Source organism: Aythya ferina (genome assembly GCF_964211825.1).
Source record: "Aythya ferina genome assembly, chromosome: W".
Classification (NCBI taxonomy): Eukaryota; Metazoa; Chordata; class Aves; order Anseriformes; family Anatidae; genus Aythya; species Aythya ferina.
Window position 1 is genome coordinate 10,652,450 of NC_140313.1, and position 21,465 is coordinate 10,673,914.

Consider the following 21,465-nt stretch of genomic DNA (forward strand, 5'->3'; position numbering starts at 1 on the left):
AGACAACAGGTCACTAACAGCAAGCTTGGGAGGGGGGGGGTGCTTCAAAGTTTTCTGGAAATCAATTAAGCAAAATTGACTATAATTCAGCAATACTGTTAATGATGAGCCTGTCCACCATCCCTAACCACAGGGTCACAGAATTGTAGGGGTTGGAAGGAACCTCTGAAGATCAAGTCCGAGACCCCTGATAAAAGCAGGTTCCCTACAGTAGGTTGAGCAGGAAAGCATCCAGGCAGGTCTTGAGACCAGATCTCCAGAGAAGGAGACTCCCCAACCTCTCTGAGCTGCCTGTTCCAGCGCTCTGTGACCCTCACTGTAAAGAAGTTCTTACACATTTGTGTGGAACTTCCTGTATTCCCATTTTTAGCCATTGCCCCTTGTCCTATTGCACACCACTGAAAAGAGCCTGGCCCCCATCCATTTTCCTCCTGCATTTTAGATATTTATAAATGTTGATCAGATCCCCTCTGTCTTCTCTTCTCCTGGCTGAGCAGACCCAGGTCTCTCAGCCTTTCCTCGTATGGAAGATGTTCCAGGCCCTTAATCATCTTTGTGGTTCTCCTCTGGACTCTCTCTAGATCTCTTTTTTGAACTGGAGAGTCCAGAACCAGACACAGTATTCCAGATGTGGCCTCACCAGATCAGAATAGAAGGGGAGGATCACCTCCATTAACCTGCTGGCCTTGACCTTTTTAATGCATCCCAGGATGCCATTGGCCTTCTTGGCCACAAGGGCACACTGCTGTTGTCCACCAGGACCCCTAGGTCCTTCTCTGCAGAGCTCCCCTCCAGCAGGTCAGCCCTTAACCTGTACTAATGCCTGCAGTTATTCCTCCCCAGGTGCAAGACTCTACACTTACTCTTGTTTAACCTCATCAGGTTCCTCTCTGCTCAACTCTCCAGCCTGTCTAGGTTTCACTGAATGGCAGCGCAGCTTTCTGGTGCACCACTCCTCCCAGTTTTGTATCATCAGCAAACTTGCTGAGGGTGGACTCTATCACTTCGTCCAGGTAACTGATGAAGATGTTGAACAAAACTGGACCCAGTAACAACCCCTAGGGAACATCACTAGCTACAGGCCTCCAACTAGACTCCGCACCACTGATCACAATCCTATGAGCTCTGCCAGTCAGCCAGTTCTCAATCCACCTCACTGTCCACTCTTCCATCCCATACTTCCTGAGCTTCATTAAAAGGATATTTTGGGAGACATTGTGAAAAGCCTTGCTGAAGGCCATGTGGACAACATCTACTGCTCTCCCCTCATCTACCCAGACAGTGATGACATCACAGAAGGCTACTAGATTGGTCGAGCATGATTTCCCCTTGGTGAACCTATGTTAACTATTCCTGATAACCTTCTTCTCTTCAAATTGCTTGGAGATGGTATCCAGAACAAGTTGTTCCATCACCTTTCCAGGGACCAGTGGTAAGGCTGACTGGCCTGTAGTTGCCTGGGTCTTCCTTCTTGCCCTTTTTGAAGACTGGCATGACATTGGCTATCCTCCAGTCATCTGGTACCTCTTTCCATTCTCCATGACCTTTCAAAGATGATAGAGAGTGATTCAACAATCACATCTGTCAGCTCCCTAAGCACACATGGGTGCAGGGAACATGGATTTGTGTGCACTGATTTTGGCTAGATGCTCTCTGATCAGATCTTCCTCAACCAAGGGGAAGTCTTCCTTTCTCCAGACTCTCTCTTTTTCCTCCAGGGTCTGGGATTCCCAAGGGGCAGTCTTAGCAGTAAAGACTGAAGCAAAGAAGGCATTCAGCATTTCCACCTTCTCAGTGTTCCCTGTTACAAGGGCACCCACCTCATTCAGTAGCGGACCCAAATTTTCCCTAGGCTTTTCTTTTTATGTTGATAGTAAAAGGAAGATTTTCTTGTTATCTTTGACCCCATGGAAGGTTACTCAGGTGCAACCTGGAAGGTTGCTTTTGCCAGATTTAATTCCAAATGGGCCTTAGCCTTCCTTGCCGCATCCCTATGGGTCCTGACAGCATTCCTGTATTCCTCCTAAGTGACCAGGCCTTTTTTCCACATTTCATAGACTTTCTTCTTTCCTTTGAGTTTATTCATGAGCACCTTGCTCATCCACACAGGCCCTTTGCTACCTTTCCCTGTTTTTTTGCTCTTAGGGATGCACCGATATGAGCTTGGAAGAAGCTGTGTTTAAGTGTCAACCAACTCTCTTGGGCCCCCTTACCTTCCAACACTCTAGCTAGGATACCTCCAAGTTGGTCCTTGAAGAGGTAGAAGTTGGCTCTCCTGAAGTCCAGGGTTGCAATCCTACTAACTGCTTTGCTTCTTCCACACAAGATCCTGAACTCTATTATCTCTGATCGCTGCATCCTAGGTTGCCCTCAACCAGCCCTTCCTTGTTAGTAAGAGCAAGGTCCAGCAGAGCACCTCTCCTCATTAACTTTCTGATGCAGATGGCAGAGGAGCTATCTTCAATGCATTGCAGGAACCTCCTGGACCATGTGTGCCTGGAAGTGTTGCTTATTCAATAAATATCAGGATGATTGAAGTCCCCCATGAGAATCAGTGCTTGTGAACATGAAAGCTACTTCTAGCTGCCTGTAGAAAGCCTGTAGGTGGTCTGTAGTAAACACCCACAGCAGTGTCACCCATGTTAGCCTGCTCCTTAATTCTCACCCACAAGCTTTCCACTCATTCATTATTCACTTCCAGGTGGCGCTCGATACATTCCAGTTGCTCTCTCACATAAGGAGATGCTTCACCACCTCACCTCCCTGACCTGTCTTTCCTAAAAAGGACATAACCATCCATGACAGCATTCCAGTCATGTGAGCTGTCCCACCAAGTCTCCGTGATCACAGTGAGATCATGGCCCTGTGACCGCACACGGATCTCTAGTTCTTCCTATTTATTCTTCATGCTGCATACATTGGTATACAGGCACTTTAGGGAAGCAGAGGGTACAGGTATCCCTAGAGGGATGCAAGAGGATTTCTCATAGGTATACTCACTGTTGAGGTAGCTGGTCTTATGGCTTCTGTCATTGGAGGCAGCTAAGGAACATTTGTTGCTCATTAGGCTGGCCTGGCTCATTCCCCAGTCCATTGCAATGGCACAAGCATTGTTATTATGGACCCCACCCCCCAAGTCCTTCAGTTTAAAGCACACCTCACTAGGTTAGTCAGCTTGTAGCCAAAGACTGCCTCTGCTAGACCTTTGTCATGAATCCAGATTTGTGGTAGGGATAAAGTTCTGATTGATTAGGCATAGTCAAGCTGCTGAGCCAGTGTCCAAAATACACCACTCAATGTAAAATAAATACCTAAAAAAGCCTAGACATACCATGTGCATGGTAGTCCTAGAAGCTGAAATTGGGATTTAGATAGAATATCCCAGATCTGCAGCTGCATGATTCAGCATTCTGAATGCAAAAATTGTACATGTACATTATAATCTAGTATAATGTATTATATTCATTATATAACCAAATCATGTTTGGATAGAACGGAGATAACTCTGGAAGTAAAATTCAAGGTCAATCCAATGATGTACAGCATTAACAGGATGGAATTAACTACTGGAAGTATGACTGAGCTGGAGCTATTTCTTTCTGAAGTCTTAGGAGTGCAATGCCACTAGACACAGGACTAATCAGACAGCACACCCAGTAGCATCTGCTGAATCAGTGGAAAGATCTTGAAGCTTTCTTTTTACTCCTCCCTTATTTTTTGATGAATAGCAGATTGGAGGATTGCCCCTTTTGAAAAAAAAAAAAGTTATCCCAAATGTAATCATTTAGAAATGAAGCTTCAAGCCATTCCTGCTTCATGATATGACTCTGAATTCTACCAGGTTGTATAACGTCATGCCACTGTTGTGTTATCAGCAAATATTGTCTTTAACACATTGCTCTGTAGTTCAGTGCATGAATTCACACTTTTCAGTGATGACTTAAGAGATGTACAAGACATCAAGGCAATAATCAAGAACCCTAAACTCATTTAAGGCTCTGCTGAGAATAAAGCTTGAAAGAAGCTGTTTTGTTTGTTTTTTTTGTTTTTTTGTTGTTTTTTTTTTCCTTCCCCTAGACTACAGCATACTTGCCCAAAAGAAAGATTAGTCAAGTTCATATTTGCCTCACACAGATAGAGCTTCAGACTAGTATACTCATCCAGAGCAACACAATGCAAAATTTGATCAAGGTTTTTTCCTAGTGAGCAAAATCCCAATCAGACCATCTGACACCAGGAGCAGTGAGGTGACTTCTAATCCAAAATGATGAAAAAGCCAAAGCATTCCCTCTGAACATCTAAAACTGTAAGTGGGTATTATGCTTAGTGACTGTATAGTAGAAGCTTCAAGAAGAGACTGAAGGGCATTTCTTCAGAGGAAGGATGACATCAGATGTCTTGAGGGTAGAAGTTTTTTGCTCTATAAATTTTATTTAATTAAAATGCAGCCAAGTCATTTCTGACAGTCAAAACTTAGATAAAATTAGGAAAGTGCAATGCTGAAGAGGCTCTGAATGACAAAGCATCTACCTCAGTAATTCTCCCTAAAACAGGATAGTCACAATAAAGATGAACAGGTCATAGTAACGCTAGTTATCTGTGATGAGGCAGCCCTTTACCACAAACAGAGAAGAAAAAGAAACAAGAGAAATAGCCAACTAAACCAACAATGTTTGAGAAAACAATAGAGACTATTCAAGTCTAACTAGACTGCTGAACCACACCCACATGACAAGGCTGCTACCAGTTCCCCCTTGCATGGTCTTTCTCCTCTCTAACAATGGCAGGTTTCTGATCTCTGCTTTCATCAGACCAGAACAAAATAGATATTACAAAATCATGTTTCAATTGAGCTTAAACTATAGGGTCCAGCAATAGCTTCCTTTGTGTTTCATACCGCTATTATGGCAACAGGGTTTTTTTCCCTTCTCCATGTGCACCGCTATCTATTTTATTAGAAACTACATCAATAACTTAAAAACTCTAGTTATTTCATTTGTCTCTTTCTTAAGACAGCAATACGTGAAGGTATCACAAATAAACATTGAGTCATAGCAGCCTGTAGCTGGACAATAATGAGGCTGAACACTCAGATATTAGCCTTGTTACCTACATGTTTTTATTTGTTTAAATATAGATACCAGTGTGTATTTAAAGCTTAGGTCCTGAAAAAAAGAAGAAAAAAAAAAAAAGTAGCAAACAGAAAGTCTCATTGCTGAAAGTTAGACACAATAGGCACAGATGCATTCCTGCTCGGAGAAAATTTTGCTAGCCAGAGGAAAAAATACCCGAATTCTGTCGGTTTGATTTCGCGGTGAAGGAGAACCGTTTGCTCGGGAGCCGAGGGGGAAAAAACAGAAAAACTGCCCTAACCCAAACGCGTTTTTCAGCGGCGGCGCGGGTGCCCTTTGTCCGCTCTGGGCTGCCATAGGGACCGCAGTGCGGACTGCACCACACCCACCCGTCGGTTTCTCCGAGCAGACGGAGTTGGCAAGCATCTGGTTCTTGCCGGAGCCCCAGCGCTTCCACCCCGACAATGGCGAGGAGGGGGCTCACCGACCTCGCCCGCCGCCAGCAAGCAGAACGGGGGTTGAGGAACGGCGCACGCTGAGACGACTGTGGATCTTTGTACGGCTGGCAGCGAGGAGCCGCCGCCGTAAGCCTCAGGGGGCTCACCCTGTAGCCTCTGACCGCCGCGCCCCGGCGCTCGTACGCGACCGGGCGGGAGGGGGAATAGGAGGGACGTGCAGTCAGGCGGGACGATAATCCCCTCATAAAATGATAAGTGAACAGATTTTGCAGCTCATGTTTGTGTTGTTCCTCCCCTAGCTCCCTACAACCAGCAAGGGGTCGACGGTAGATGTGAGTGGCCGCCCACGCTCCGCGACGCCCCGGCTCGCCCCGCGGTGCAGCCGCGCCTGCGGCTGTCCTGCACCTTGCCGCCGCCTCACCTCGCTCGATGTTGGCGATGGCCTGCCACAGATGCTCCTCAGTCACCAGCTCGCCGATAACCACCAACAGGTAAAATTTGTTGTCCAGGAAGCGGTGCGAAAGGCTGGACGAGGTAGGGTTGGGGATGCTACAAGATGGCTCCGAGTCTATTTCCACCACCACAGTGGCCATCGCGGTTGCCCGCTCCACCCCGGGACTCTGAGGGGAGGAGGGCCGCTCGGTGATAGATCCGCAAGTGGCAGGGACTGAGATCAACTGGAAGGGTGGTGACGCTTTTATACGGAGACAGTGCAGGGCAGGGACCTAGCAACTAGGAGGAGGAGGAGGAAGGGGGGGAGCCGGCACATCCCTGCACTGCCACTGCCGCTTTTCCAGCATCCACAGCTGATGTCATCTGCAGTAAATCCTCCCTGCAGCAGCCCCTGGAAGCAGGAAGGATACGGGATGCGAACATTGCCCCGAGGGGGTACTGTGGGGACAGCCTTGGAGTGTGCCCTGGCCTGCAGCAGGACCTGTCTGGGACTGGGGGCAAGGGCCTCTTCCTTTGGCACCGTCTGCTTTGGTGCGGTTTCCACCTCCCTTTCTCCCCCTGTGCCCTTCAGGGTTCTCACCCTCCCAGTTTGGTCATTCCTTGTTGTTTGTTCCCTCTTGCTCTTACTCTGCTGGCTTAGCCATTCCTCACTCCCCAAGGCCTTCCTAAGATCTCAGCCTGTGGCTTGGCTGTCCTGGAAGCCTGGTGGCTATGCCATGAGGAGCCACAGGTGATCCCTGGCAAACCTCATTAGTTCATCTAATTAGTTTATCCTCCCCCTCTACTCTGCCTTGGTCAGGCCTCACCTGGAGTACTGTGTCCAGTTCTGGGCTCCCCGGTACAAGAAAGACAGGGATCTCCTGGAAAGAGTCCAGCGGAGGGCCACAAAGATGATACGGGGCCTGGAGCATCTTCCTTATGAGGAAAGGCTGAGAGACCTGGGTCTGTTCAGCCTGGAGAAAAGAAGACTGAGAGGGGATCTCATCAATGTGTATAAATACCTGAGGTGTGGGAGACAGAGGGATTTGGCCAACGTCTTCTCAGTGGTTTGTGGGGACAGGACAAGGGGCAATGGCCACAAAATGGAGCACAGGAAGTTCCGCACCAACACGTGAAAGAATTTCTTCACGGTGATGGTGATGGAGCACTGAAACAGGCTGCCCAGGGAGGTTGTGGAGTCTCCTTCTCTGGAGGTATTTAAGGCCTGTCTGGACGCCTACCTGGGCAGCCTGCTCTGAGGAACCTACTTGGGCAGGGGGGTTGGACCTGATGATCTTTCGAGGTCCCTTCCAACCCCTTTGATTCTGTGATCTGGAAAAGCTGGCATTGGGGCTCCAGCTGCACTCCTGACTGAATGAAAAAAGCAGCTCAGTTGTCTAAGGCCACGAGTCCAGTCTCCTGCATCTTACTGTAACACTGCCACAAAATTTGAGCCGTGTTTTTCCCCCCTCACAACTGGCAATCTAAATATTCTTCTTATTTTTTTTTTCTTTTGGAAGCAGGTTTTTACATGTATTCAAGGCCCATGGATATATTTGTCTCACCCTAGAAAAGCACTAGCTGATAAAATCCATAATTTTAAGGCTCCAAAAGTTCAAAGGGCTTTGAGTAACTAATTTTGATTAGGTTTGAGCAACTCTAGGGAGCAGTAGTATCAGAAAACATCTACAATTACAGAAACAAAGGCTGGATCCCTCTTGATTACCATGTAAATATTAGACATTGGCTTTCTGATACTCACTGAGACCCACTTGAGAGAAACCCAGTCACCTTCTAATTGTGCGTTATTTTCCCCTAAAATGGGATAGAGCAGTCTAAAATAAATCAGCCTCTATGAGATGTTCTTCTCACTTCACTGACAGGAACCAGGCACTGTTTTACATTTTGCATTTTGTTTATATGGCTAAAGTGATGTGGGAAAAATCTCACTGTGACCTAGATAACTTCTGGTCCGTGACTGAGATGACACTTCCTCTGTGTGCAGCTCCTTCCAGTACTGACTGTTCATATTCCCTGCCTACTTCTCAGAAACAGTACTTGCCTGGATGAACCAATGCATCAGTCCTATTTTCTCAGAATATATATGTTGTTTTAGGGCATAGTGAATTCATTCTAATTAATGTGTGTTTCAGGTACCTATAGCAGCTACTATTTTTAATATGAATAGTTCTACATAAATACAGCATTGAGAGCCTTGGCTAATGTGTGATGTGTTCGGATGTTGCATTCAAAGGAGACTATTCTGAGCTGCCATTACAGCAGCTCAGATTGTAGGCTGTGGGCAAGCATTTTTACAGCCATGTCAGATGGCTAAGATGATGCAAAGATAAAGAGCAACAGTGCTCATTCTTCACTAGAGCTGACACTGCTGATAGAACAAATGCAATTGTATAGATGCAGAAGAGCTAGTAGCAGTTCTAAAGTTGGCAAGGTATTCATGGGTAGAGAATGTTGTTCTTAGGGTACCCCCATTTGTCTGAGCCCTTCTATGACTAGTGTTTTCTTGTTGAGCCTGGCAGTTTCCATGAGATAGCATATCTGGGCCCAAATTAATATGGGTGCACATGCTTATCTAGAAATAATGTCCTCTCCACTGTGGCTATGTCTTATGTGACCCCAACACTAATAGTCTGTATTCTTATTATAGATATCCTCAATACTTGCCACATGGTGCCCCTTAGAGGAAGCCAGCTTCTGGCTTCTCCAATTGCAATACATAGTTTTGGGATATGTATTTATTCCAATCACCAACAAGAGCATCCAGTCTCTGGAGTATGGAAGTGTACTGGGTCTGGCTGGGGTGGAGTTAATCTTCCCTGCAGCAGCCCATACAGTGTTGTGCTCTGCACTTGCAGCTAGAACAGCATTGGCATCACACCAGTGTTGTGTCTACTGCTGAGCAATACTGGCACAGCATCAGGACTCCCTCTAACCCCCCAGGAGCCAGCAGGCTGGGGGTGGGCAAGAGGTGAAGAAGGAACATCACTAGGGCAGCTGACCTAAACCAATCAAAGGGATATTCCATACCATGTGATGTCACACTCAGCAATAAAAGGTGGAAACAGGAAGGCGAGGGGAGGGGTGGGCTCTCATGAAAACGTCTGTCTTCCCAAGCAACATCTACATGCGTTGAGGCCCTGCTTCAAGGACATGGTCAAGTATCACTTGTTGGTGGGAAGTAGAGAGTAATTTCTTTCCTCTGCACTTCCATACAGCCTTTGCTTGTTGTTTTTTTTTTTCCCCTTTAGTTAAATTTTTAAACTATTAATATTTTCCCCTTAATAATTATTTTTCCTTTAATTAAATTATCCCTATATCAACCCGTGAGTTGTTTCTTTCCTTTTCTTCTTCCCCTCCTCTTCTGAGGAGGAGAGTGAGAGAGTGGCTGTGGTGGAGTTCAGCTGCCTAGCAAGGTAAAACCACCACAGGAAGGAGCTTTCTAAGGGGACTTGCTAACTGGTTGCAAAATGGAGTGATAGTGGTTCTTGGACATTAAGGTAAAACCATTACTTGCCTCACAAGCACAGCAGATTAAATGTGTTACTCTGAGAAATACATGCCAGTGCACAAAAGACATTATATATGCTTTTTAGCACTTTGTTATTTTAAGAAAAAATGAAAATATACATAACTGAAAAAATGTCCATGGATTTGAAGAGCAAAAGGCAAAATGGATATATTTTGTGTTGTGATTTAACCTGGCCAGCAGGTAAGCACCACACAGCATTCACTCCACCCTCCCCCCCAGGTGGGTTGGGGGAGAGAATCAGAAAAAAGTAAAAGCTTATGGGTTCAGATAAAGACAGTTTATTAGGAAAAAATAAAATAATGATAATAGTAATAATAGTGAACAAAACAAGTGATGCACAATGCAAACCCTGCTGCTAGGGGATGGGATGGGCATCAGTCAGTGGGCCCACCATCCGCTGACCAATGCCCATCCCATCCCTGAGCAGCAGTCCCCCCCAACCCTGGCCAGCCACCCCATATTAATTGCTCAGCGTGATGTCATATGGTATGGAATATCCCTTTGGCCAGTTTGGGTCAGCTGTCCTGGTTCTGTCCCCTCCCAGCTCCTTGTGCACCCCCAGCCTGCTCACTGGCAGGGTGGTATGAAAAGCTGAAAACTCCGTGACTTAGCATAAGCACTGCTTTGAAACAACTAAAACATTAGAGTGTTATCAACATTATTTTCATCCTAAATCCAAAACACAGCACCATACCAGCTACTAGGAGGAAAATTAACTATTCTAGCCAAAAGCTGGACATTATGTCAAAGACAAAAATGCTTGCATGCAGGTAGGTAATACATATAAATATTTGAAATAGCCTCCTGAGGTAGTCCTCTATTTTATATTGTGTTGTAAAATAATATGCATCTAGAATAAAGTATAAAATGTGAACTGTTACAGTCAAACTGTATGATGATGGGACATATTTCACACATTAAAACCTTAAGGAACAAGAGGCTACATTTGGAAGAAAATGGTCTTGTACTAAATTCTTTAAGGGATGCAGACCTCTGCCCTCATGTATTCACAAGCATATGCCACTTCATCTGAGATAGAAGTCAAAGAAGAAAAGATGCTTTAACCTTATGGATGCATCTCTGAGAAAGCTGCAGGTTCTCAGCTCCATTGGTAGTATTCACACTGTAACTTGCCCTACTGGAATCTCACTTCAGTAGTTTTGTTTGTCATCATCTTTATGTATCTGGAAACCCATTTATAGGGTGAGCAAGTCCTGCTGATCACTCCTTGGCTTTCCAGCTGATGAACCAGCTCATGGATGGGAATCAGGGAGTCTCGGTTGGTGTGATATTGCTGCCAGTGCACAGCTGTGGTAGTGACTGGCACCTGCTGTTTTTCAACCCTCAGCAAACCCCGCAACAGAGGGGTCTTCTGAGAGACCAGGCAGGGTAGACAGCTGCTTAATCTTCTCTGTACTTAAGGCAGCTATGCCAACAGCTCACTGGTACCCTTTTTGGGTCCTTGAAATATCCTCTCCTGAGGTAGTCTATGCCAAGGTTGCAAGGAGCCTCCAGGCCAGTCACAATAGGGTGCTTTTGCCACTCATTCCCAGTTAGACTCACTTCAGTTTCCAATACAGTTAGGTGTTGGGATCCCCGTCGCTCCAGAGATACAGATGAGTTCTGACTCTTGGTAGCCTGATGGCATTAAGGTACACTGTGTGCTGGTGTCTGTTAGAGCATTCTACTCCTGCGGGTCCAATGTGCCAGGCCATCAGATCCACATAGTCCAGTAAATCCAGTTATCCCTTTCCTCTGCCTGTCCAGAGGCAGGGCCCCTCTAGTCCTGGTTGGAATATCCACTTGCTGTTTTTGGTGGTTTTACCCAGCTCAGCAGCTGAACTCCACCACAGCCACTCTTTCACTCCCCCGCTTCAAAGGGAAAGGGGGAGAAAATATGATGAAAAGGGCTCAAGGGTTGAGATAAGGACTGGGAGATCAATCAACAGTTATCGTCACAGGTAAAACAGACTCAGCATAGGGAGATTAACATAATTTATTGCCTATTACTAACAGACTAGAGCAGTGAGAAACTAAAAGCAAACTAAAAACACCTTCCCCCCCCCATCCACCCTCTTCTATATCCTCCTCCTGAGCGACACAGGGGAATGGGGGTTGCGGTCAGTCCGTAACACTTCATCTCCACCCCTGCTTCATGGTCACTGTCATCCCCTGTTTCAACGTGGAGTCCCTCACATGGGATACAGTCCTTTCTGAACTGCTCCTATGCGGGCTTCCTGCAGGCAGCAGCTCTTCAAGAACTACTCCAATATGTGTCTGTACCTTGAGGTCCGTCCTTTAGGAGTAAACTGCTCTAACATGGCTCCCCCATGGGCAGCAGCTCCTGCCAGGTCACCTGCTCCTGCATGGTCCCCTCTCCACAGGCTACTGGTCCAGCCCTGATTCTGCTCTGGTGGGGGCTCTCCATGGGCAGCAGACTCCTTCTAGCCAGATCTACTTGCTCCACCATGGGCTCCTCCACAGGCTGCAGTATGGAAATCTGCTCCGCCATGGTACACCATGTGCTACAGGGGGACAACCTGCTCCACCATGGTCCTCTCCAAAGATCACAGGGGAACTTCAGCTCTGGCACCTGGAGCACCTCCTCCCCCTCCTTTTTCACTGACCTTGGTGTTTGTAGGGCTGTTTCTTACTTCTCTCTTCCAACTGCTGTTGCGCAGCAGTTTTTTCCCCTTTCTTAAATATGCTCTCACAGAGGCTCAAACAACATTACTTGTTGCCTCAGCTCTGGCCAGCAGTGGGCCCTTTTTGGAGCCGGCTGAAACTGGCCCTTATCTAACATGGGGCAGCTTCTGGACTCTTCACAGAGACTCTATCCCAGCCAAAACTAGGACACAACATTATCCACCAGTGCTGCAACCCTTTCATAGAGGGCCACCAAATTTGTCAGGCACAATTTTCCCTCAGTGAAGCCATGTTGGCTGTCACTAGTCACCTCCTTATTTTCCATGTGGCTTAGCATAGTTTTCAGGAGGATCTGCTCCGTGATCTTGCCAGGCACAGAGGTGAGACTGACTGGCCTGTAGTTCCCCGGGTCTTCCTTTTTCCCTTTTTAAAAATGGGGGATCTGTTCCCCTCTTCCAGACAGTGAGAACTTTACCAGACTGCCACAACTTCTCACATATGATGGACAGTATCTTAGCAACTTCATCAACCACTTCCCCCAGGACCTGCAGATATATCTCATCAGGTCCCATGGACTTGTGCACCTTCAGGTTCCCTAGATGGTCTCAAACCTCATCTTCTCCTATAGTGGGCAGTTCTTCATTCTCCCAGTCCCTGCCTTTGGATTCTGTGACTTGGGCTATATGTCTAGAGCACTTGCCAGTCAAAGTTGAGGCAAAAAAATTATTGAGTACCTCAGCCTTCTCCATGTCGCTTTTAGCTGGGTCTTCTTTAGGGGGAACAGGCTAAAGTTGTGCCAGGGGTTTTTTATGTTGGATATTAGGAAGAACTTCTTTACCGAAAGGGTTGTTAGGCATTGGAATGGGCTGCCCAGGGAAGTGGTGGAGTCACCATCCCTGGAGGTCTTTAAAAGACGTTTAGATGTAGAACTTAGTGATATGGTTTAGTGGAGGACTTGTTAGTGTTAGGTCAGAGGTTGGTCTTGATGATCTTGAGGTCTCTTCCAACCTAGACAATTCTGTGATTGTTTCACTCACTGTGGGGATACAGTTTCTTTTAACTTCCTTTGCTGTCCTTGGTTAGCAAAGAACCTATCCCTTTGGTTGGTTTAGGTCAGCTGCCTTGGTGATGTCCCCTCCCCACTTCTTGCCCACTCCCAGCCTGCTGGCTTTTGGGTGGGTTTGGAGGGACTCTTGATGCTGTGCCAGTATTGCTCAGCAATAGGCAAAATACCAGTGTGAAACCAATGCTGTTCTAGCTACAAGTGCAGAACACAACACTATATGGGCTGCTGCAAGGAAATAAATCCATCCCAGCCAGACCCAGTACACTGGGCCATACCCTTATAATCTTCCCAGGATGAGTATCTCTGTCTCCACTGTCTATGCATTTTGGTTTTGTTTTCTAAAACTCCATGATTTCTAAACTCCTTGAGCCAAAGAGGTAAGGAGCCTAGGTGCGGTTGAATCCACTCCTAGTCCCAGAGTTGTTCAGCTGTTTATATCAAGGTTATATATGCACGATCAATCTAAGATATAATTTTAGTGAAGCTTACAAAGTTTAGCAAGCTATTAATCACTTACCGAGGATCTGTCGTGGAAAGGAATCTCTTGCAAGGAGTAAGTGTTCTCTGCAGCAAGTGTGACCTTGAGAGGCATCCCTACTTAAGGGGAGAACATGTAGCAGTCAGCTGCCATGCAGAAGAGCTTAAAGGGCCCTTGTCCTGCTCATTATTTATGGGGTAAGATAATAGATTAATAGTCATATTGGGTTTTTTTCTTGGCATGTGCTACATTGGCCTTCAGCTGCTGAGCAAGACATCTATCTGTCAGTTTCTCCAGCACCCAGTTTGAGCTGATATTTTTGTCCCTATATGCATGAGCAAGACTTTGGGTATAGCCAGTACACTGGTTCGCCTGAGTCCCCAAGCATTGGCTGCCCCCCTGGCCAACTCCCTCCAGTTTTCTTTTTCAGCATGGTGTCACAGGATATGGAATATTCCTTTTGTGAGTTTGTGTCAGCTGTCTGGGTTGTTTCCCCTCCCAGCTTCTTGTGTACCTGCCAGCCTTCTCACTAGCAGGCAGCATGGGAAACAAAAGAGTCCTTGACGTAATGCAAGCGCAATTCAGCAACAACTAAAACATCAGTGTGTTATCAACATTATTGTCCATTCAGTGGATAAGGAATTGACTTGAGGGTCATACCCAAAGAGTAGTGGTCAAGGGCTCTATATCCAGGTGGAGGCTTCTGATGAGTGGTGGCCCTTGGGGGTCTGTCCTAGGACTGGTATTGTTTAATATCTTTATCAACAACATAGACAATGGGATTGAGTGCACCCTCAGCAAGTTTGCAGATAACATCAAGCTGAGTGGTGCGGTTGATACTGAACAAGGAAGAACTGCCATTCAAAGGGACCTGGACAGGCTGGAGAAGTGGGCCTGCATGAACCTAATGAAGTTCAACAAGTCCAAGTGCAAGGTGCTGCACCTGGGCTGGAGCAATCCCAGACATGAGCATAGACTGGGTGAAGAATTCATTGAGAGCAGCTCTGCAGAAAAAGACTTGGGAGTTCTAGTGGATGAAAAGCTTGACATGAGCCAGCAGTGCATGCTTGCAGCCCAGAAGGCCAACTGCATCATGGGCTGCATCAAGAGAGGTGTGACCAGCAGGTCAAGGGAGGTAATTGTCCCCCTCTAGTCTGCCCTTGTGAGGCCCCACTTGGAGTACTGCATCCAGGTTTGGGATCCCCAGCACGAGAAGGATGTGGACCTGTTAGAGCGAGTCCAGAGGAGGGCTACAAAGATGATCAGAGGGCTGGAGCACCTCTCCTATGAAGAAAGGCTGAGAGATCTGAGCAAGTTCAGCCTGGAGAAGAGAAGGCTCTGGGGAGACCTCATTGTGGCCTTTCAATACTTAAAGGGGGTCTTATAAAAAAGATGGAGAAGGACTCTTTACTCAGGTAGATAATGACAGGACAAGGGGGAATGGCCTTAAACTAAAAGAGAATAGTTTTAGACTAGACATTAGGAGGAAATTCTTCATTCAGAGGGTGGTGAGGTGCTGGAACAGGTTGCTCAGAGAAGTTGTAGATGCCCCATTCCACACTGGTGGTGTTCAAGGACAGTCTGGATGGAGCCTTGGCCAACCTGATCTAGTGGGTGACATCCCTGCCTATAGCAGGAGGGTTGGACTTAGATGATCTTTAAGGTCCCTTCCAACCCAAGCCATTCTGTGATTCTACGATTCTATGTTCAGCCTGAAGAAGAGAAGGTGCAGGGGTGACCTTATTGCAGCTTTTCAATAGTTAAAGGAGGCTTATAAAAAAGACATAGAACAACTTTTTGCTCAGGCATACAATGGCAGGACAAGGGGAAATAGTTTTAAACTAAAAGAGGGGATATTTAGATTAGAGGTTAGGAGGAAATTCTTCACTCAGAGGGTGGTGAGGCACTGGAACAGGTTGCCTAGAGAGGTTGTAGATGCCCCATCTCTGGAGGTGTTCAATACCAGGTTGGATGAGGCCCTGAGCAACCTGATCTAGTGGGTGGCATCCCTGCCCATGGCAGGGGAGTTGGAACTAGATGATCTTTAAGGTCCCTTCCAACCCGAGCCATTCTATGATTCTATGATCCTATATCAAAAAAATGAGCACCATACCAGCTACTAGGAAGAAAATTAACTCTATCCCAGCCAAAACCATGACATGTTTCATTCTACTTCTTTTTCAAGAACTCTAGATATCACCTAAAGATGTGTAGTATGTTAGAATGAAATGTGGCCTATTCCTATGGGAATATTTTGTGATTGATACTGCCTTTACAGGTTTTAGTTATTCTACTGAAGTGTCATTTAGCCATACTGCCATGATAATCTAGTTCTTTATTTCAGTTACAACAAAAGCTCATATTTTTCCTTAGAACTTGCTATGTTTACGGAATGAACAGGAGGCATGGTTAACTTCATGTTACATCTCTGAAAACAAAACACCAGAGCTGTTTGTTCAAACCATCTACATGAGTAACCATCTGCTTCTTCTCCATCATCTTGCACTTTCTATTATGGCTTAAGAGCAATGTTACTATCCATATAGTTTTGCAGCATCATTTTGGGTTGGTTTTGGCTTCCAGTTTGTTTCTGTCTAATTTTATCTGTGTATTCCATGCACTCCCAACAGGCTGATACAAAGTAAAGATGATTTAAGGATGTTTTTCCTCTGATATCTTCTTTCTTTCTACTTTATTTGCTCTTTAATTTAATGTCATTCCTAGTCATCAATATTATGCAGTAGGTTGAGATTTGCTGACTAAGAGTTACATTGTAGAATTTAGTCAATGGCCCGAGTAGACGGCATGCATCAGGGGTGCCTAGAGAGGGCAGCAAGCAGAGCATTTTGCTTAAGGGCCTCTATTTTTGGGAGTGGGTAGAGACCACCACCACAGTGCACTCTGATGTACAAGGGCTCACAGTCAGTGTTTGCCTTGCACCCATGGGGGTCTTTCCTGGTCCTGCCAAGGCAGCGCCCCAAGAGCACTTGTGGAGCTGGAACCATACATTGGGAAAGGCAGGAGCCCTCCATGATTTCTGCCAAAGAATTGTCCCAGTTTTTGTCAGGTTCCAGTGTTTAGCAAATGTTGTATGACAACTTCTAATGCTAGAGTGCTCTCAACATATTTCTGAAATATGTAAAAGTTTTGTTCTTTTTCAGTATTGCAAATGCAGTAGAGTGACAATATTAAAGCCATTGCTGAAAAGTATGATTTCCAATACAAAAACATAGCTCCGCTACCAAGCAAATATCAAAATGCAGAAAAGAAGCATTATATTTGTGTTCTTTTCAAAGTATTTCATTCGGTTTTATCCAAGTGTCATGGTTTAACCTGGCCGGCAGCTAAACACCACGCAGCCGTTCGCTCACCCCCCTCCTCCCTCTCTGGGACGGGGGAGAGAAATGGAAAGTGAAGCCCGTGAGTTGAGATAAAGACAGTTTAATAAGACAGGAAAATAATAATAACAATAATAATAATAATAATAATACAATGGTGATAATAGTACTACTACTAATAATATGTACAAACAAGTGATGCACAATGCAATTGCTCACCACCCGCTGACCGATGCCCAGCCTAACCCCGAACAGTCCGCCCCCCCTCCCCCGGCTAGCCACCCCTATATATTGTTTAGCATGACGTCAGATGGGATGGAATACCCCTTTGGCTAGTTTGGGTCACCTGTCCTGGGTCTGTCCCCTCCTAGCTCTTACTGCACCCCCAGCCTGCCTGTTGGCAGGACAGAGCAAAAGGCTGAGATGTCCTTGGCTTAGTATAAGCATTGCTCTGCAACAATTAAAACATCGGGGTGTTATCAGCACTCTTCTCATCCCAAGCCAAAACACAGCATTCTACCAGCTACTAGGAAGAAAATTCTGTTCTAACTGAAACCAGGACACCAAGATAGCATGAACTTTTTTTTTGAACCTCTGTTATGTTCGTTACAGCAAGTTTTTAAATTACAAATTTAAAAGGTTTAGTCTTCAAAACACAAGGAAGGCAAGGTTTATGTTAGCAAGATCTGACATATTTTACTATTATAACGTCATTATCTGGCACAATAATATGTATTTAAATGCCCACTGCTCTTTCTACTCCCAGTAATCCTGAAACTACAATTTTCTACATATAGGAATAATTTTGTCCAGTGCTGAAAGGCTGCTATTTCTGAGATAAAACACAACATGCTGCAGTTGTACTCAGTTTTTTGAAAGGAAGTGTGAAAAATATAACCCCTCCAAATAAATTCATTGAATTACATTGTGCAGTAGAATGTAATCCCCATTTTTGGGTGTATTGGGTTTTCGTGGCAAGGTTTTGGTATCAGGGGGCTGCAGGGGTGGCCTCTATGAGAAGAATCCAGAAGCTGTTCCATGTTAGATAAGGGCCAGTTTCAGCCGTCTTCAAAGGGACCCACCACTGCCCAGAGCCAAGCCAACCAAGCCAATAAGTAATGTTGTTTGCACCTCTGTGAGAGCATATTTAAGAAAGCATATTTAAGAAAGGGAAAAACAAACAAACAAACAAACAAATGTTGCACAAAAACAGCTGGGAGAGAGAGGAGTGAGAAACAATTTTGCAGAAACTAAGGTCACTGAAGAAGGAGGAGGTGCTCCAGGTGCCAGAGCTGAAGTTCCCCTGTGATCTTTGGAGAGGACCATGGTGGAGCAGGTTGTCCCCATGGTGTACCATGGCAGAGCAGATTTCCACGCTGCAGCCTGTGGAGGAGCCCACGGTGGAGCGGGTAGATCTGTCCTGAAGGTGGCTGCTGCTCATGGGGGACCCATGTTGGAGCAGTTTGCTTGTGACAGATGGACCCTGTGGTACGGACACATATCGGAGTAGTTCTTGAAGAGCTGTTGCCTGTGGGAAGCCCGCATAGGAGCAGTTCAGGAAGGACTGTACCCCGTGTGAGGGACCCCACACTCGAGCAGGGGAAGAGACTGACCATGAGGCAGGGGCGGAGATGAAGTTTTACAGACTGACTGCAACCCCCATCCCCCGTTCCCCTATGTCACTTGGGGGAAGGATGTAGAAGAGGGTGGATGGGGGGAAGATGTTTTTAGTTTGCTTTTTGTTTCTCATTGCTCTAGCTTGTTAGTAATAAGTAATAAATTATGTTAATCTCCCTATGCTGAGTCTGTTTTGCCTGTGACAATAACTGTTGAGTGATCTCCCAGTCCTTATCTCAACCCTTGAGCCCTTTTCATCATATTTTCTCCTCCTTTCCCTTTGAAGCGGGGGAGTAAAAGAGTGGCTGTGGTGGAGTTCAGCTGCCGAGCTAGGTAAAGCCACCACACTGGGTAATATGAAGGCCCTGGATTTTAGCAACACATGGTCAGAGTTGTGTTTTCACATTTTATTGAGAATATCACATTTATGCAAACCATAATATATCAACTCTGTAACAGGAAATAATTTTACTAAGAAATTACGGAAACAAGGTTATTTATTTGGACATCCTTACCACAAGGACTGCGTGTTTTCTATGGAGGTTTTACACTAAGTTAGTTTAGTCACAGCAGCTTTTGTCATTTAGAAAAGGCATCCAAACAATTCCTTATGACCCATGCACTATAAAATAGTTCGTTATTATATTTCTGCATTCACACATTGTATTTTTAACATTAATATAATTGTAGATAAATCATTCAATGAAAAGTTTTGCTTATCCCCAGAGGAGTCTCTGATTACCTTTTCATTTTACAGCATCTTATAGCTCTAGGCTCAAGCCTCCAGTTTCACCATAACATTTTCTTCTCATTCAATTAGTGTCTCTGTGTGGGGAGTATTAAGCAGCCACCCATGGCCAATTTAATGGAAAATGTAATTAAGACCACAGTAGAAGGACCAGTAAAAGTCATAAATTGAAGAAGAAAAGATTGGGAGACTGTTGAGGTATTCTTGAAACAGCAAGGAGGCCATGACTTGCTGCAGCTGAGCAAACCAAGCTACCAGGACGACTATGAGAAGTTCCAATGACAGTGCTCCCACATCGCCCAATTGAGGAATTTAGAAAAATATTGTTGCCAGCAGCTGGCTTCAAGGACAGGATCTACGTAACTGCTAATCACAAGGGGGTTGTTTTCTTGCAGGTGGGGTTGTTTTCTTGCAGTTGTTTGTCTGAGTGCTTTTGACCAATAATCTTGTGTGACACACTATCCGCCCCTGTTAAGTTTGCTATAAAAGTCAGGCTATTCGGGTAATAAAGAGAGAGCATGATCTGACCATACTAGTGTCTGTCGTGTTTTCGGCCGTTCTTCCTGCAACATATGGCGCCCGAACAGGCTGAGAGCCACAGACGCTGAGAGACACTGAGAGACCTGGCAGACGCGGAGATAGAGAGATCGCGGTGAGATGTGGAGATAGATACAGAGATCGCGGAGATAGATACAGAGATAGCGGTGAGACACAGGAACAGAGGAATAACGGTGAGACCCGGAAAAGTGACGTATTGCGGTGAGACACGGGACATCCGGGGCCAAGTTGCTACAGGAGATCGGAGGCGTCAGTGGAAACAGCAGACGACCGCACCGTGTGGCAAGTTGGCACATAGCAGAGGGGTGGAGATCATGACCCTGCGGCTTGTCTGACATAACCACGAAGAAGGAAGCAGCTATCCAGCTTCTCTCTAGTATTCTCTCTAAGACAGGTGTATCTTGCAATGTAGAAAATAGATCAAATCCTTGGTGCACTGGGCTCAGAAGGAGGGTTGTCTGAAGGAAATCCTTCTAATGTTTAGCCCAGATGAGTGGCAGCACGTAGGAGATTGCTTATGGGATAAATCCATCTCAAGTGGAAAGCTAGATAAAGGTGTAAGTGGGACGTGGCACACAGTGATTAATGAACTGTGTGATATGAAAACCAAACAGCAGCTCGCTATGGCGGCGGTGCAAGCCTTGTCAGTACCGTCTGGGACTGACAGACCATGAAGTACAAAACCTGAGACCTCAGGAATGCGGCTGACACGATCTTTTTCGTTGGTTCCTGCACCCACCCCGGTTCCAGGTATGACCTCTCCAATAAATCAATCAATGGCAGAAATAACTGAGGGACTATCGAAGCAGAGTGCTGATGGGGAGTGGGGGCTGCCCTCCCCACCCCCTGCGCCAGAAAATCTTGATAAAGCTGTGCTGCCAGCATCTGTGCCACTGTCAGGCAGCAATAAATCCACTCGGGATGCTTTGGCAATGAGAGGTGCAGCAGCAGCTTGCGAAAACTGACCTTCACTGGAGGAGTTGTTCCAAGAACTGCTAGTGGACTTCGAGAACTTAAAAATTATGGATTTGGAGGAGCCTCCTCTCTCGTCTGCCCCACCGGACTCGACTCCATCATTGGAGTAGCTGTTCCAAGAACTGCTAGAGAAATTGGAGAACTTAAAAATTAAGGATTCGGAGGAGCTTCCTCTCTTGTCTGCCCCACCGAAGCCAACTCCCTCATTATCTATCGCTACAACACTGTCAGCACCAAGGAGGGACAGGTGCTCCGACGTCGTACATCATGCCATCATAGAAGGACATTGGCATGCTACATCCTTGGCCTGCCCTATTATTATCCACCCTGTGCAAGGCAGCGGGTTGTGGCAGTCGCATGATTGGAAGCTTTTACAACAAGCTCGAAAAATGGTTTTGGACTATGGATTACAATCCCAGGCGGCTCGACAGATAATTCAATGGCTTTTCCAGGCAGAACTAATGTGTCCACTTGACTGTCAAAACTTGGCGCGCTTATTGTTAACTCCTTCCCCATTGTTATTGTTT

The 21,465-nt window shown here is 45.9% G+C and overlaps 2 protein-coding genes across 2 annotated transcripts in view; one reads left to right on the forward strand and one right to left on the reverse strand.

Annotated features, from left to right (window-relative positions):
• The window catches only part of LOC311426255 (microtubule-associated protein 1B-like), an 85,241-nt gene extending 76,023 nt beyond the window's left edge, over positions 1–9,218 (reverse strand). Inside the window, exon 1 of the mRNA XM_084502468.1 lies at positions 5,952–9,218. Coding sequence (XP_084358594.1) covers positions 5,952–6,123 — 172 coding nt within the window. The 5' untranslated portion in view covers positions 6,124–9,218. The remainder of the gene's footprint in view (positions 1–5,951) is intronic.
• The window catches only part of LOC311426281 (uncharacterized protein), a 312,708-nt gene that overhangs the window by 200,232 nt on the left and 91,011 nt on the right, over positions 1–21,465 (forward strand). The window lies entirely within an intron of this gene.